Genomic DNA, 18,505 nt, shown 5'->3' on the forward strand with positions numbered 1-18,505 from the left:
ATGTGTCCAAATTTTAATCTTAACCGTTCTATTTCATCAGAAACTATCTTAAAACAGGGCTTTAAGTGTAAAATACCGAACTTGTCCTTTAAGTTAAAAATCCTTGGAAGTACTACAGAAGTAACAAAGACCCTGAAATGACTTATGTGAAACTGGCATGCTTCTCTAGTGCCTAGGCATTTCATACATCTCAAACCACTATTATCTTGAAAATGAGCCAGTTAGAAAGAAATCAATGACAGAAAAGGTGTTTAAATACAATAGTAAGGGAAATTCCAAGAAGGTTTGCATCTGAACATTTTTGAAGGTGTAGCAATGGCTAAAAGAGTTATTGCCGTGGTGTATACTCAATAACTACCTCTGAAAAGTAAATCTTGATTTATGAGCATTACTTCAGGGTAGTAGTCGGAGCAAATGTGATAAATCAAATGGCTGACATAGTAAAAGACTAACGATTTTATTAAGTTCATAGTTGCTAATCTTTCTCATGGACACATAAGCTTATGTGCCGATCCCCAAGCCATGCAATTCTACATCTTATACTGTACATAATGTTCTAATCCGTTTAGACTAAAGACACACAAAAACACATTACTACCCCCATTTGTAATATAGTCATACACTGCGGAGTCTCAGTACCAGGAACAGTATCTACTTCTGCCTTCCCCTAATCATGTTGGTTCTAGAAAGTCATCCACTATTCAAGAGAGGTGCCATTAACCACCGGTGACTTTCTCATTCCATTCTAGGACACTTGTGAGGTGCTAAAAGGCTGCTATGACCTTTTCCAGGCACTGATCATTTACAGCCCAGGGTGATATAGAGCCTTGGCTACAGGTATGGCAGAACCAGCACTCACTCATACACCACCATCTGTCAGTCAGTGTGACTCACCCAACCAGCCAGCCACGCTGAAACAGACACATATGCCATCTACTGGACATCTGAAGAATGCCAGGACTCAAGGACAAGCTTGTGCTAACCTCTTCTCTGACGTCGTTTGATATCAACTTTTTGTTTGATCATTCATGTTTACTACAGATGCACATCTAACCAGAAAGCCCTTTTTTTAAATCTGTCCTGTAAATGTGTTATTAATAACGAAAAGGAAAAGGAATTGGAAGTGTGCACATGTTGATAGACCCACCATTTCACCTGAGCCCCCTCTTCAGACACTTCACACTCAAACTCCACTCTTTCTCCTTTCATAACCATCTGATCCTCAAGGTTACGTACGATCAGAACAGGAGGCTCTAAAAGGCACAGAGAGAGAGATTAAAAATAAATGATTTAATATTTATAAAATACATATAAAATATTTACAAAATGTCTTTTCTCAAAGATCTTTGTCTGTGGAAGTTAATTACCTTTAACAAAGAGCTCAGTGACGGTCTTCTCATCTCCAACTACGCACATATAAGCAGCATCATCTGCCAGAGAACAGTTGTTGATGGTGAGGAAACGTTTGTTGCCTACACTCTCAAAGATGTACCTGTGGAAAAACAAGAAATGATTCAGTAGCAATTCCAGTTTTGTTCTCTAGATGGGGACAAAGCATCACTGTTGGAGAGGCTCTTCCAAACATACATCACAAATTAACAAAACAAAAGTTTTTTTTTTTTTTTTTTTATCAATGAAGACATTATCATGTCAGAAATTTTGTGGCAAACAAATAATATACAATTGTTAAACATATGACAAGACTTGCTTTAAAATTCTTCAATTCACAAGATGTATTTTTTACAAGAGGTTTCATTTAACTAAGGTCACTGAAAGCTATTATGAGCCATTGAGGATTGTTTAGGGTTTTTTTCCATTGTTATTTCAGTCTGTCCTAAACATCTGACAGCCTCCATCCATTGCAACAGCTGACATCTGAGTCTACAGTGCTGCTGTGCATTCTTGGAACACTGTCCCTGCATATTCATAGTCAACAGGCTGTTTGAGACATCTAACCCCACAGACAACAGCCGAGCCCCGAGGTTGCTTATCAAGTGTAGGCTGCGCACTGTCAGGTATACTGTTAAGTGCCACTCACTTGCTAGGGTTGACAGCAGAGAGAAGGAAGAACAGTCCATCCATCAGCAAGCACACAGCGTTTTCAAAAGTCAAAGAAATAGACAAAGAAATATTTATTTGTGAGCGTGCCCTTTCCATGCACTTTACTACTTTAAGACCATGCATAATAATTATAACTCAGAATGTGTTTTACCCTTTTAATTAAAGTGAAAGGACCTAAATAAATACCTTCCAGTTGGGTGTATCTCTTGTCCATTTTTTAACCATTTTACTTCTGCATCTGGATTGGCCACTTCAATTTGCATTTTGATCTTGTGTCCCTTTTCGACTTGGTAGGCTGGGTCCAGCTTCCTAAGAAAAGCTGTGAATACAATAATGAAAAGCTCAGTCGCACTATCAGAAAAGAAATACTTCTTTAATGTTACATTGTTTGTTTGTTTGCTGTCTTTTTTTGGCTTTGTACTCTTGTATAGTGATAAAAGTTTGTAGGAAAAAAACACTTCACTAATGCATCGAATGTGCATGTAACAAATAAACCTTTGATGTTTTATATTGAACAGATCCATTTCAGGCTATAAAACTGCAAAGCATAGTCTTTCATGTACTAATCCACACAGTATATTTCTATATCATCCTTCCAACTTGAGCTATCGCTAATAGTCAAATTTTTGTGGTCTTTAAGATTAACAAAGGGCTGCAAACCTGCACTTTTCTTCTCTTCTTTTTTCATTTTTTTGAGTCTCTTAAGCATCCCTCGCAAGTCAGTGATTCCATACTGGAAGGCGATCTTTTCATACTCTGTCGCTGGAGCCTTCTGGAGGATATCCCATACGTCTACGTCAGGTTCTGTGCTTACATGAACCGCTCTGCAAACCCACAACAGAAGATGGATGTTGATCAGGACAAGTAAATCAAGTCTTGTATCTTCACAATGATTTAATATTGCTCTTTTAAGAGTTTATTAAAGGGATAGTTCATTAAAAAAAACTATAATTTTGTCATTATTTGCTCACCCTCATGTTGTGCCAAACCTCTATGACTTTCTTTTGCGTAATGCTGCAAAAGATTAAATTTGGAAAAATGTCTGTTTCTTTTTTTGTCCATACAATCAATAAAAGTCCAAAACTGCAATGGACCCCAATGACTTTCATTGTCTGGAACATAAAAACAGTTGAAACATTTATCAAAATGTGTTGTTTTGCAGAGGAAAAAAAGTCATACTGGTTTGAAATGATATGAGGGTGAGTAAATGATGACAGAATTTTCAGGTGAACTATACATATAAGACTCAAACATAATGAAAATATAAGCATTAAGAGTGTTCAGTACATTATTCATTCAAATTCTTTATTAAAGTATAGAAATGCAATTTACAACAGCAAATAAATATTAATAAATGAAATCAATGTTATTAATAGATTTTTTTTTCTGTATTTTAAAAAAATCTTACCGTAGGCCAGTTTTTAAGAAACTGCTGTACTTATGTAGAGGCAGAACCCAAGCGTCAAGCAAAGACAAACCACAGCTGATTAATTTCACATTATCAACCTTTTAGATCACATAGCAACAAACTGCTAGACCATCAAGACAATTTTACAATTAATTTTTATATGCATTAAACAAAAACAAAAAAAAACATGCAGAATCTACATTGTAGCCTACAGAAAAGTTTCTATTTATTTATAGCTTATCTTCCTGTGTCTTCGTAGTACGGAGACCTTATAAGGGAGGGACCTTTGCAAAAATAACAATATACAGACTTTCACGTGCTCACGAGAAACTTCCGCGTGCTCACGAGAAAACTAACTCGTGCGCACGCGGAAGTTTCTCGTGGGCACGAGATACGTTTTTCGTGAGCACGTGAAAGTCTGTATATTTTTATTTTTGCAAAGGTCCCTTTAGGGGCTCCGTACTGTGGTCTATTTTTTTTTTTTTTTTGCATAAACGTACAGTGTGTTTACTGACATAAGCAATTTGCTATGCAGTGGCTGGGTCAGTGAATGTGGGATGAATTGCGTGGGATGTAGAATGACGTGGGAATCGTGAGAGTTTTATTAATGTGATGATTAATTAGGAGTAAATGAGTATAATAAAGGAGTTTGCTAAAAATAAGTAAAACGTGACTGTCTATCTAGTTCCAAGTGGGTGTGCAGTCTGCGGAGTGGAAAAACATTGAAGGACTAAAGTTGGCAATCAGTGGCTGATTAGGAGAGAGAACAATCAGGGTATCACACACACACACACACACACACACACACACACACTTGGCAGTAAAACACTCAACATTCCTTCATGCACAAGCAGTCAGTTCAGTGTGACTCACTTACTCTCTGAAAATGTGAGTGGCAGGGCCACAGAGGAGAAAAACAAAAAACAATTATACATAGATGAGCCTACAAATTGTGCAGGTAAATTGGAATAAATAATTTATACGTCAATATATATTAAATCACAATTTATACTGTAAGGTACCTGTATTTAATTTAAATCATTCACACCATATAGCTCTAAACATACAGTGGAGTTAAAACAGACAACACTTTGAAAATCTTGGATTTAAAATCAATTTTAGACTTGGAAACAAACAGTTGTAACATTGATTGCAACAAAAATCATGAAAAAGGAGCACGATCTATGCGCAACGATCCCGTTCACACGGATCCGCGAAAACCTTTAAAAACGCTGTATTATGCATGCTAGGTCAGTAGTTCGCAATGTGCACTTTGTAAAGAAAAGCTACGCACCTATAAACTAAACACGTAATACACATGAACATGATGTCAATGTTTTTGTAGTTTACACAGAGACGATCACAGTATCGTTTTCAAAAACCTTGCACTTTGAAACCCGTTTTCAAAAGATAGCATTTCCTGGCCCCAAAACAGTGTTGTCATGTAAATGAACGGCCAAAACACATAAAAAGTTTTCAGTTTTTTGTTGAAAACAGTGTTGTATAAACGGACCCTTAATCAAAATAAAAGACTAAGGCATCTAGGCAAATCTCAAAAGAACTGGAACAGAACAACCACATCCACAATGATAATAACGGAAAAACTAAAGCACAAACTAAGAGCTAAATATACACAAACTAATCAGGGGTAAAAAGGACAAGTGTGACTAAATCAATGAACTAATGAGTAACCATGGAAACTAACCAGAAGCGGGAACTAGGAACAAAGGAAACAGTTAAATTTTTCAGGACAACTTAAATTGTTAATTTAAAATTATTGCATTTATTCACAAGTGGTCTAAGACTTCTGGACCCCCACTACATTCATTGTGAAAGTTTTGGACATGTGTAGTAGACAATGAATGTATCTGAATGTATGTTTTAGATGCCTCAAGACTCACCTCTTTTTCAGTAAAGCACTGAAGTCCAGCTCACCCGAGTCATCACCTGCATCTACGCTACTGTTGGAGAAGAAGGAATCGAGAGCCACAAAACATGAGCATACAAAACTCTTACATTCTAACCTCATTATAAGGTAAGCACATTTTCTAAATAGGGGAAATCTTTTAACAGCTTTTATAATGTTAAAATGCAGTCATTTTAAAAACTAAAATGTAATTAATGATTATGTAAAATAACAGAATATCAAGTATGTTGATGCATATGTCATATTCAAGCTGTATTATTGTGCATAAAATATGGAATGGTTCGGTAAGATTCTTTAAAAAAAATTTGAAAGAAGTCACTTATACTCACCAAAGCTGCATTTATTTGAGAAATTACAGTAAAAAAACTGTAATATTATGAAATATTATTACAATTGAATGAACTGTTTTCTATTTTATAATGTAAATTATTCCTATGATGGCAAAACTGAATTTACAGCAGCCATTCTGGAGTCAGTGGCACATGATCCTTCGGAAATCATTCTAATATGCTGATTTGGTGCTCAAGAAACATTTATTCTCATTATCAGTGTTGAAAACACTTGTGCTGCTTAATATTTTAAAAGCTTTTTTTAATGTTTTTTATTCAAAAGTGTCTTTATTGTCACTTTTGATCAATTTAATGTATCCTTGCTGAATAAAAGTTCATTTCTTTCTAACAAAATATCTTACTGACCCCCAAACAGGTAGTGAACAGTAGTGTATACTGACACATACAGAGCACATTTGGGACAGATGTGTAGATGCTGATTTAGGACAAATGCAGAAAAAACACATGCAAATAATTTTCTGAGGCAATAGAAACTGGAACAGATCTGATCTACACTGCGCTGTTTTTAAAGTGCCCCTATTATGCTCTTTTAAAGGTTCCTCATTAGGTTTTGTAGGTATCCTATAATAGGTTCACATGCTAAGTGTCTGAAACGGTTTGATAAAGGATTCGGTCTTTCTAAATCACGTCTTTTCCGAGAGCCTGCTCTGATTGGTCAGATGGTCCAGTCTATTGTGATTGTTCTCCTGCTCACTGTGCATTTTGGAAACAAAATGCCCGCTACCATATCTAAATTTCAGCTCCAGAGGCTTCCTCAGTCCTTGATACACAGTGATTCGAACAGTAACGATAGCGTTGGTTTTACCATATCAATTCGAGCTTTTGGAAATGCCTGCAAAGTGGCAGCGCAGAAAGCAACGTCTTCTCAACATGTCGAGAACACAAAACAAACTCCTCCAGGCCTCAGCTACACCCACAGTGTTTGAGGTTGGGTCAAATTAGACATTGTTTGCGGGCAGGGCAGCCAGTGACGACCATAGGCTGGCATTATGAAACTTGCGTATGTTTGTGCAGAAAGTAAGAATGGAATTACTGACGACTCATTACAGGCAGTTCATAATGGGCTCTTTCTTTTGGGAGACAATAACTCCATTGTACACTCTGACCTTTGAAACTTTGTAGACCTTTTGCAGCTATATAACAGACAACATGAAAAGGTAATATCCAAAAAAAAAAAGCATAAAAGGGGCACTTCAAGGGCACTTTAAAGGCACTCTGTTGGAGGATGTCGAAGATGAGGGTAAAAACACACAAATGCTGATGCACAGAAGAAATCCATGGCAGACTCCTTCTAGGATCATTGTACATATCAAAGACACTGAGGCTGTTTAGTTATTATAAGGCAACAAGTGAGGAACTTCTCTTATGGTTTGACAACATCTAGCAAATCACCGTGGAATGAAGAGGAGCAACAAAAGAGACACATCACTCAAAGTTTGGGCAGCTGGTTCCACTGATTTTGACAAGGTATCAGCCACAGTTATAAAGGTTGAGGTGCATGGAGAGATTTCTGTTATTATGTTTCAAATTACCAGAAGTAATACAAAACAGTCACGGACATAGTGCGGCGGTTTCTGATTAAACTGCTGGCACCGTTATTAGTGTGATCCTCTAATTTGCTCACTCTTAATCAGTGTCTGCACTTGAAAAGATCAGTGGACAGGGAAATCATATTCACTTTAAGGCCGTCTACCTCTGATACACCAGTAATGAGTGTTGGGGAAATTGCCCTTCTCACAAAAACAGAGAAAATGGTCAGAAGAAGAGAACAGGAAAAGAGAGTCAGGATGAGAGTTTGCAAAGATCCTTGGAGAGTGAGTCATAAAGCGTCAGCGATGACTAATATCACTCTCCTTAGATGTTGGCAGACAAAGGGAAGATTGAAAAGGACAGAAAGAAAAGGGCAAGCTATAACAGATGACTGACAGAGGGACACGGATGGACACTGAAGGACTCAATGAACTCTTTGATGACAAATCAGTGTTGTGAATATATCCCCTGCTGCTGCAGCAAACCCCTATACTTAGCTACCTGCCAGGTTCTCCCATCTTCTTCTTACCACCTGCACTGGTGCTCCTGGGTAATCAGCAGTTCCAAAAAGGGTTAATGCAGTATAAAAGCAAAATTTTAAATCCCAAATATGGACTCAAATGCTATCTTAATGTACAAACAAACCACGAAAAGAAGTTCTAGGATCGATGCACACAACATTATTTCATCAAACCAAGCAAGCAAGAAAAAAAAAGGTTAGTATTTCAGTATGTTTCTGAAATGGCATGATACTGTTGGCCAGCATGACCTTTTTTAATTTTAAGGAATTGTTGAAATCAATACTTTATTAAATAAAGAAAAATAATAAATGACATAAATACTCACGTGCGTCTAAATGCAGAGCGAATATCAAACCCTTCTGTTGTACGAGCCTCTGGAGTAGAATGCACACAGTGAAAAGCACACATTAGAAATTAATTTAGCACAATTATAATTATTAACACTTATTTATGTTGTTGTTTATCAAGCATGCAAATGGTGGTTCTTATTCAAACCGTTTTTTTGTCAGGTCCAAAAAAAAACTTTGGGTCTTACCATGTACTACTAAGTCAAAATTACAGCTGTCAAACTTGTCTCTAGACGACACCTCACATCGATAGGCTCCAGCAAAGTTGGCTTTAGCTGCAATGATATGCATCTCAAATGTGTACACCTGAATAGAAAAAAAAAACGTTTTGGGTTCATTTGACTTATTTTTGACTTTCAAACTTTTCTGAATGTATTGTGTATTACGTAACTATTTGAACACAGACCTTATTGTTGCGGTCATAGTGCTCTTTGAGTTGCAGGTGCTTTCCTGACTTGCTGGCCAGATCCATCCACTTTCCTTTGAACCATTTTACCGTGGGCTTCTTCAGCAGAGATTCACCACACACCCGAGCAACAATGGTAATGTTCTCACCTACATGGGAGGAACAGATTGGAAGGATGTTTTCATTTCATATGCATTATCAGTTTCTTTTTGACTAGAGGCAGTGTAACTCACCTACATTCACCTCCCCACTTTGGGGCTTCTCTGTGAAGAGACCTGTAAGGTCCTGCCTTGTGTCAGGATGATGACTCTCAGGCAGAACTTAAAAACAGACAGAAAAATTAGGTTTGTTATTCAGTCAATTTCAATCATTTGAAATGTGTAATTAGATGACAAAGCATAATTAAATATGTCTGTGTGTGTTTTTCACCTTCAGGTACTACACCATCTGACGCGGGTCCACTGGTGTCTGGAGCTGAGTTTTCAGAAGGTGCTGGTGGAGCTTCTTTAGGTTCTTCAGGCTTAGAATCCACAGCTGCAGGATCTGGGGATATGGCTTTTTGTGGTTCCTTCACTGCAAAGCAAGATGCTATTTTTTTTTAGCTCACATGGCTCTTGAGTATAGCTTTTTTAACATTTCAGATATATTACCCTTAAAACACACTCTCTGTCTATTAATGAACATGCGTTTGCATCTCCTTTTTAACTTTGATATCACTCTCTTCAGGATTGTACTGGCCACAGAAATTAGCACTTGCTTTCATCTTCGTCTGTGGCTTGATAAATGGCTTTAATTACCTGATGTATAACCATAGAGCTATGTAACAACGGTAGAGACTTAAAGTTGCAATATGTCCAGATGAAGCACATGAAACATTGGCCATTTATACTCAAGTGTGCTTTGGCCATGAAAAAAATAGCACTAATACTTGTTATACTGAACCTATACTGTGCGTTCTATTTGTACAAGAATAATTCTGTTGAATGTGTTTATTTTTTCTGAGAATCAATTTATCAAGGAAAAATGCTAAAAGACAACTAAGCTTTACTTTGCCCCTCTAGACACTGACTTTATTAGGCTATTCGTCCAGTATTTAATTAAACTCACACTTATCTTTATAATGCCTTTCAAGATCACAAGCTCTATGAACCGACTCTGAAGTTTAATCCCTGGTTTCACAGACAAGGTTTAAGCCTAGTCCCAGACTAAAATGCATGTTTGAGTTGTTTTAACTGAAAGCAACTTGCTCTGACAAATCTTAAAATATATCAGTGTCATTGTTTTGTCTCAAGATGCACAAGTAATGTTTTTCTTCTAAGGCACGTTTAAGAAAGCTACTTAAATGTCATAATTGAACTAAGGACTAATCCTACCTTAATCTAAGCCCTATCGGTGAAACCGGGCCTTAGAGTTTGAAGTGAGGAACAGCTATATAAGAGGTCTGGTGAGTTTTCCAGATTCCACAGCAGTCTGCGAAATCCTTACAAATAGTGATTACATGCTCAGAAAATGTGCTTTAAAAAACATCTGGTTGCAACGCCAGGGAAAAAGTGAATCAGAAAGGAGAATGGTTATGGTGCTCTGTGACTGCTTTACAAATGAACCAAAGGTGGGGTAAAAGTGAGGTAAATACAGGAAAGACATGAGTCACCATCCAAAAATCACCCACCTTCTGATTCTTTTATCTTTAACTCAAATTTGACTTTTGACACCCCAGCAATAACAGCATATCCCACTGCATCCTCGTGGACTGCATTGTTTATTGTGAAGGAGTGCTTAATGCCCTCCGCTGAGATGGTATATTTGTCACTGGATGAGATGTCCTTGGAGTCTCGCTGCCATCTCACTTTTGCATCAGGCTTCTCAGTCTCGGCTTCAAATATGACTGTTGCCCCAATCTCAGCAGTCTGAGACTTTGGTTTCTTGATGAAAGCTGACACTGAAGGAGGGAGGGAGGGTCAGAAGGAAAGGATGTATTTCCAAAATCTCCACCTCAAGCTCTAATCTATGAAAACGGCTTTCCCTGACCCCGTTTCCTCTCTAGCCTCTCCGATATTGCACCCTTTTTTAATGGTCCTCAAGACTTTGTGGTCTAATGCTTAGATCTCTAGATGTCTCAGACCAATATTCTATCATTTAGCAATATAAGAAAATGTTTTTAGAAGAACATTAAGACAAATCTAATTTATATTTACAATATATTTATATATTTAAAAGTTTTTACATATATATATATTAAGTTTTTACACTTATTTTTAGTCCTTATTTTTATTTAAGTGGAAAAAAAAATCTAAAACACCCGCCCCCGGTTTCACAGACAAGGTTTAAGCCTAGTCCCAGACTAAAATACATGTTTGAGCTCTCTTAACTGAAAGCAACTTACACTGACATATCTTAAAAAATGTCAGTGCCCTTGTTTTGTCTCAAGACACACGTAATGTTTCTTTCTAAAGCATGTTTATAAAAGCTACTTTAATGTCCTAATTGAACTGGCTTAATCCTTGCTTAAAGGGGTCCAATTATGCTTTTTCACTTTTTCAACTTTAGTTAATGTGTAAAGTTGCTGTTTGAGCATAAAAAAGATCTGCAAGGTCACAATGCTCAAAGTCCACTCCAAAGGGAGATATTTTTATTCAACAGAATTCACTTTCCAAGAACTACAATGAACGACTCCAACACGTTTGGACTACAACACGTTTTTTTCCGGGCTTTATGAAGTCACAATGGTACTCATTTAAATAATCTCCACCCACAGAATACGCACAAAAAAGGGACAAGGCCTGGTTTAGCTGTTGATATGTCAAAGAGATGCTGTTTTTTTCCACCACTTTTCCAAAAGTCATTTGTTTGACCTTCCTAAGGCTGACGAACTTAAGAGTGGTTAAAATTTATTTTAAACACTGTTCCTGAACATTATAATCCCGATGTTTATCTGTGTGCTGCTCATTTTACGTTGAACAGTTTCAAGAAACTAAGAGAGTACAATGCAGACTACACATAAAAGCTTCTCCTGAAATGGAGCAGTTCCACTTTGTCGGGACAATCTGTTCTTTGTGGATCACATCTTGTAAGTATGTCATATTATTTGTAGTAGGCTAGTGTTTTCTATTAAAGTCCCCATGTGGTGAAAATCAAGTTTTTAATGTTGTTTATGTCTATGTGGCTTAATATGTTTTAAGAGTAAGACAAACCATGTCCAAATTCATGTCAACACCATTGCTGAGTATTTTCCCTATAATACTGTAGTGAACCCAAAACAGTCTTAAAAACGGGGGCTGAAATCGCTGATGTTTCTGAGGTCACAAACTACCTTGTAACCAATCATGTAGTGCCAGCTTTGGCATATCATTAAATGATGCTCTCAAGAGAAGCCAGGTTATCTCAGTATATTTTTCTGTTGATATGAAAGCAATATAGTTGCTTTCATATCAACATGTTACATCATACATGTTATGCATACATAACATGTATGATGTTATGTTCAATATACCTTTCTCCACAGACTTTCTGACTTGTTCAAAGCGTTTCTAAGGATACGGAGGCAGCAGTCAGACTCTGAGATAGCGAATGGGAACATGGTTCATGTAACATATCAACCTGTATTATCTGCCTGTATGATAACATAGTCAAGCAAAAGTCGTATCATATTAATTACCGTTATGTGTTCGTCGTTGTAAAGAGCGATACCATTTGTGCAGGTTTACCTCAAGTTGACCGAGTGAATCTGTGAGCTGGCGTGAGTGGAGGCGGGGCTAATTAGCATATTCATAGATCTGCATAGTTACATTCAAGCTATTTTAAGGCATGAAGAATTTTTTTCACAGGAAAAAAACGTTTAAATGTGTAATTTTGGTGATCAAAGATGAGTTTTAAGGAATAAAATTATTGACTTTAACATTTCCAATTATACGTTTTATGTTTTTGCTTAAAAATGTCCTGTAAAAACCCATGCTTGCATAGTTTGTGCATGAAATCAGTTCTGGACGATCCTCTTGTTTGTTCACATTATTAAGTCTGAATCAGGCTTGAATTGGTTTTAAAATAGCCTTAATATTTACATCAGAGTAGAGCTGCTGTTATGGTAAGGGGTATGACATTTCATATGACATGCGCTGAGTGGTGCCAATCACAACACCCTGGGCCAGCTAACCAATCACAGTACATTTTGTATTTCGGAAGGAGGGGTTTAATCGAAACAGGAACTAAATTGCATTTTTGCATTTTTGAAGCAGACTGGGGAGAGTTGCTGTAATAATGTAAAATATGTAAAAAAAAAAAAAAAAAAAAGTGTTTTTTGAACAACCCAGCACTAAAAAGCATATGCTAGTACACCCCAAAAATAAAAATAAAAATCAAGACTTCGTAAAATGGCATAATAGGACGGTGGACCCTTTTAATCTAAGCCCTGTCTGTGAAACCAGGCTGTGATGTATTTAGTTTGCTTTTAAAGTTAGTTTTTGGTGTGCATTAAGTAATTCTCCAGAAGGAACTCTGTAAAAATACTAATGAGTAAACATAGAGTAAAATGTATACAAACAGTTTTGCTTAGCTTAGGCAATATTTAGAAAACTACTTTACACTTTTGACACTTGAAGGTGTTGCTGGAACTTGATCTTCCTGGCTATTGTTACTCACATACCTTGAATTTTTAACCACTTATTCATCGTTCTTTCTTTCACTTTGAGTCACGCATCTTCAATGGCATCATTCAAACATAAAGCAAGCCAAACCCCCTGGGTTTAAAAATAGTACATGTGCTCTCCATTGAGAACTGCAGTCAATTTTGACACAGCCGCAGGTAGCTGCTAGATGGATTAACTGAGATCTATTTCTGTTGTACATCAAGTACTGTTACCTCTCTTGCCATTTCAAAACTGCTGGTATCCACGTTGTCTTTGTTCCATGGATTGATGGAAGCAGTGGCAGTAAACTATTATGATCTCTATGTGGTAAATGTGTTTTGAACTATAATGCATGTGAGGTAAGCACAAATTCCAGGACCTGTACGAGGATGCATGTTAATTCGAAATGTTGGGTTGAATGTCTATAGAGGACTGATACATAAAAGGTAATTGTCTAAACTATAGAGTAAAAGAGACAGTTCATGGGATAATTTAAGTCAGCCAGTGTGCCAGCCAAAAGTCACTGGATTTCGCTGTGAGCTGGGATGGGAAGGGAAAGTATTTCATGAAGGTGACTTGTATCATTAAACTTATACTAGATGCTGATGGTTGCCACACAAACATTTAAATCCTAGGCGTGTCTGTCACTCAAAAGAAAATGCGACATCTGTTCAGTCACTATACTTAAGAGCATATTGTTGTTGAGATGTTCATTATGAATCTAAAGCAGTGGTTCTCAACTTTTTGACTCCAAGGCTGCCCTCTGTCCAAGATAATATTCGAAGGCCCTTTAATCTAAGCTGATATACCTCTGGTATTTCTGATGTAATAAAAATAAATAAACTCAAAAATATTATGTCAGTTTAATATTGTGCATCTGTATTTTTTTTATTAAGATTGTTAATATAACTACATCTAAATAATTTTAAGACTTTTTGGGGCTCCACTGTAAGTTTGCCGAGTACCCCTATTTGTCCACTGCCCCTGATTGAGAAACCACTGGTCTAGAGCCATTGAAGTACACTGAAGATATTGAAAAAGGAAAGAGAAAGTGTCTGCAGATGGATTATGTGACTACCACTAAACTCCATTGCTTAATGCTGAAAAGTGATGCAACAGCATTGTTAGCAAGCTGTAGGTCTTAGCGAATATCGCCTGAGTGGGCTGTCAAACCGGTGGTATCACATTATCGCAATCCTTTAATTCCTGCTTAGGCAAGGTTATTCTGTGCACTTTTGGAAAAAAGCCCTTTAGTCCACTGCCATTATTCTATCTCTTTTGTTTAGATAAGGCATTAAATGGTATTTTGGATTAAAAAAAATATAATAAAAAATTGCCAGAAATTAGCAGTGCTAATACAGTCACATGCTTTGAATGCTGTTTTCATACAGTATGCAGTACAGTTTAAAAGAACATATTGACAGTATATTAAGAAAATGCTCATCAAATCAACTGATTCTGCCCATGCGTTCAATTACAAATGTTCATAATTGTTCAAATTACTACAGATTACACCAAAAAAACAGAGGTGCATGAGTTCAATTAATGGAAAGCACAGTATATTACAAATTGCTGAGATTTTGAAGTTGTACTGTGATCAACCCAGTACACATAGGGTTAAAGTTCAGAACAGAAAGGTTAACATTTCCTCAAACAACAACTCTGGTTAAATATATCTGCTAAAAAATCGGTTAAACCCCCATTTGTCAAATAGAATTAACAAAAACACTAGCATACCTGTTTTTTTAGTTGGTTCTGGCATCCTGGTTGAGTGTCCCAAACAGGCATTGTGGACACCACTAACACTTCTCTTTTAATAGATACCCCCCGCCCCCACACCCCTTAAATGTCCCACGGTACTTGCCCCAAATCATCCTGCCCACCCCTTCACACATCTACCACCATATCATTGAGCCCACCTTCCATCACCCCCATTGGATGACAGAACAAAGAAGCTAAAGGTGGATGGAGGATAAGGGAGCACAGACCGGATGGGGTAAATTTAGAGTCTGACTGTAGCAAAGCATCTTCAGATGTTTCAAAAGTAGCAGTCAGTATGTGGTTTGGCCAGCAGCTGTTTTGAGCATACAGTGCATATCATCCTCATGGACTGCACCAGATTTGCCAGTTCTTGCTTGAGATATTACTCCACTCTTCCACCAAGGCACTTGCAAGTTCTCAAACACGTCTGGGGAACACATGGTTACATGCATCTTTCTTTTGGTGTTCTGGAGTCAGAAAGGTCTCTATAGTGTCCTAAGCTATATTGTTTAATTGTATTGCCTGTAAACTGTTAGTATCTTAAGTTCTTAGTTCTGTTCTTCCACATGGAATATTTTTTTATGGTTCATTGAACACGCATAAAAACCCCATAAATTAAACCATTTTTAATAAAGATCTATAAAGCTTATTTGGTTTTTTACAAAATTACCTTTAAAATACAATATCCTGAGTTGCTGAGTTTATGATCTTTTTATCTCCTGAAGGTTCTTTTATGCAGGATTAATGTACTTTCACATTCTCGCATACTATTGTCAACCATGGGGCGCAACTGCACATTTCCTGAGGGCAAGATCAGAGTGTATTCAGATACATCCCCCTGTATATTCTATCTCCAAACACTAACCCTCACAGAAAATTTTCTGCAAGTCAATGACAGCCACTGTAATTATTAAATTATATCTGGATGAGGTCATTTACTCACACATCCAATTGTTTCTGATATCATGTTTGACTGCACACAGAAGATTAACAGAAGATGAGGCCAAAAGTCCAATTGTGCTTCGAGTGATGCAAACTCATCAGGGGTTAAAAAAGTGATAAGATGCAAATCCTCTCCCCCCATATTTGATATACCATAGCAAAAAAACAAAAAAGTGTACTGTATAACACCCCCTTTAACCCCCTGACAGCCGTTCGACCCCAGACAGAATTGTTTTATATATTTTTTTAAACAACACGTTTCAAACAACGCATGTATTGGTATGGTAATTATTTATTATTTATTTGTCTAAAAATTATTCATATTTTTTTTGTATATTTTTATATAATATGGGAACATTACATTTAAAATTCACTTTAAAGATGATCTTTTTTTTTTCTTTAATTTTTATTCATGGAGATAATTCAAGGGAAATGTGCCCGATTTCTGCCACCTAGTGATAAACAAACACTTGAAAATGAAAATGACATTTTACCACTAAGATGGGTGCACAGGATCACTCATTGTCACATTTGCCATTTCCACTCCCTAAAATATATATTTTTTTTCATGTTTTAATTTTGGATTAAGTATGAAGTAGCACGAGTTTTTAAAAACTCATCAGATGAATCACACAAATAGCCTATTTTGAATTCCAAACAGCGATTTTCGGCAAAGGGTGACTAGTTTCCATCCCTGTTAACAATCTCCTCATTTCCTATCGAATGTAAATCGACTGCCCAATTTTCAAACAAACCACAACTTTATTTTTTGAGCGACCAAGATATTTGGAAATGAACTGATATTAACGTGATTCACTTTGCCCTCTCAGCCTTAATGACTTACAATAAAAAAAATATAGGTTAAACTTACAATCTCTGTTTGTTCACTTGGACATTGCTGTTCTCATTTTAATGCATTGTTTTTAATTACCCTTTGTTTTTTTCTGTTCTGCACCCCAGAACATTCCCCTCTTCTGACTGTTCATGTTGGTCATGTGACTGTAATGTCGACCGGTGAGTGGTTGATACTCACTTGATAATAAATACAATTTTTGAACTCATTTAAAATGCTAAACAAAAGTTTAATAAAATATTTCGGTAACGCTTTAGATTACAGCCCGGAAAGTACTGTGTAATTAAGAGGAATTTTCAGTGTAACTTTCTGTAATTATTGTGTACCTATAAAGTACTTAGATGTAAGTGTAAGGGAACAATATGTACAGTTTGGGGAATAAAGGGGTAGGCCTAACAACCAGGAGAAATAAAAAAATATTTATACTGTAAGTATTATAGAACTAAGGGGTACTTATTCTACTATTATGATACAACAATCTTACATTTGGGAGCAATTTAGCAAGAACATACACTGCGTACCTTTTTGTAATAATTGTGTACCAGGGCAATACATACTGTATAGGCTTTTTAAAAATGACAGGATACATATCTATGCATTTATAAAAACAAATATATATATATATATATTATTTTTTATAGCAAAAGTGCAGATGTGGTTACAGGGTAAGTGGTGCTTATATAATAAATAAAGGTTTCCGAGTCAGTGATATAAGATTGTGTGTATGCATTTTTATTGTACTTACCCTGTAACTATGGAACAAGAGGGTAACAAGCACCACTTTAATTTACAGCCCGCAACGTCACACTTATCCTGTAACATGGAACAAGGGGGTAACAAGCACCACTTTAATTTACAGCCCGCAGTGTCACACTTACCCAGTAACTACATGGAACAAGAGTGTAACAAGCACCACTACATGAAACAAGAGTATATCTTTCCCCAATATTTAAGCAAAAGTTGCAATAGTTTTCGTTTTCAGTGCACTTTTGTTAAAAAGATTACTTTATAAAGGCATAGATATGTACCCTGTAATTTTTAAAAAGCCTAAACAGTATGTACTGGTTCACCATAATTTCAAAAAGGTATGTTCTTGCTAAATTGCTCTCAAATCTAAGATTGTTATATCATAATAGTAGAATAAGCACCCTTTAGTTCTTTAATACTTACAGTATAAATAATTGTTTAATTCTCCTGGTTGTTACCCCTTTATTCCCCAAGCTTAAAATATTGTTCCCTTATACTTATATTGTAAGTACGTTATAGGTACACTATAATCACCAAAGGTTACGCTGTAAAATCGCTTTAATTACGCAGTACTCTCCGGGCTGTAATCTAAAGCGTTACCAATATTTCCTTTCACTGTTTTTTTTTTAACAAATAAGCTTAAGGTTATTTTCGTTTTATTAAAAAAGATTTTCACAGAACAATTTCGGCAAAATGGCCCTTGTGCAGAGCCCCTATATAGCCTACTGCATAGGCCTACCTCATTTAGGCGCCCCTGTGTCAACCTTTCTTTGACCCCGAAGCACAAACGACACAACAGAACATCAACAACCACTGCCTTTTGATTTATATGCATCTTGTTTTGATATTAGGCCTACCTTTTAGGAAAATAAACCCTGTCGTTTATCTGAATGCCATCTTAGATTAATATTGCATCTTGACATCAATCTAGTATTCAGCAACTACTTTTAGATACATTGCATGAATACTGTTAAGAGGACCTTCTTATGCTGATAATTTATTGCTTTAACCGAAATTGCAGTGCCCTGAT

At 36.5% G+C, this 18,505-nt stretch overlaps 2 protein-coding genes across 3 annotated transcripts in view; one reads left to right on the top strand and one right to left on the bottom strand.

The window, feature by feature from the left end:
• The window catches only part of mybpc3 (myosin binding protein C3), a 43,077-nt gene extending 28,092 nt beyond the window's left edge, over positions 1-14,985 (bottom strand). Inside the window, exons 1-16 of the mRNA XM_056247982.1 lie at positions 14,910-14,985; positions 10,220-10,489; positions 8,980-9,123; positions 8,784-8,870; positions 8,551-8,699; positions 8,333-8,450; positions 8,123-8,171; positions 7,778-7,822; positions 5,371-5,430; positions 4,347-4,349; positions 3,470-3,493; positions 2,722-2,885; positions 2,248-2,380; positions 2,039-2,041; positions 1,368-1,492; positions 1,148-1,253 (exon numbers count right to left, since the gene is read on the bottom strand). Coding sequence (XP_056103957.1) covers positions 1,148-1,253; positions 1,368-1,492; positions 2,039-2,041; positions 2,248-2,380; positions 2,722-2,885; positions 3,470-3,493; positions 4,347-4,349; positions 5,371-5,430; positions 7,778-7,822; positions 8,123-8,171; positions 8,333-8,450; positions 8,551-8,699; positions 8,784-8,870; positions 8,980-9,123; positions 10,220-10,489; positions 14,910-14,934 — 1,505 coding nt within the window. The 5' untranslated portion in view covers positions 14,935-14,985. The remainder of the gene's footprint in view (positions 1-1,147; positions 1,254-1,367; positions 1,493-2,038; positions 2,042-2,247; positions 2,381-2,721; positions 2,886-3,469; positions 3,494-4,346; positions 4,350-5,370; positions 5,431-7,777; positions 7,823-8,122; positions 8,172-8,332; positions 8,451-8,550; positions 8,700-8,783; positions 8,871-8,979; positions 9,124-10,219; positions 10,490-14,909) is intronic.
• cars1 (cysteinyl-tRNA synthetase 1) overlaps positions 1-18,505 on the top strand; it is a 107,828-nt gene that overhangs the window by 70,490 nt on the left and 18,833 nt on the right. The gene's annotated exons all lie outside the window — the stretch shown is intronic.

The sequence above is a fragment of the Rhinichthys klamathensis genome, unplaced genomic scaffold, assembly GCF_029890125.1.
Source record: "Rhinichthys klamathensis goyatoka isolate OS25496 unplaced genomic scaffold, OSU_Roscu_1.1 h1tg000051l_1, whole genome shotgun sequence".
In the NCBI taxonomy this organism is placed as follows: domain Eukaryota; kingdom Metazoa; phylum Chordata; class Actinopteri; order Cypriniformes; family Leuciscidae; genus Rhinichthys; species Rhinichthys klamathensis.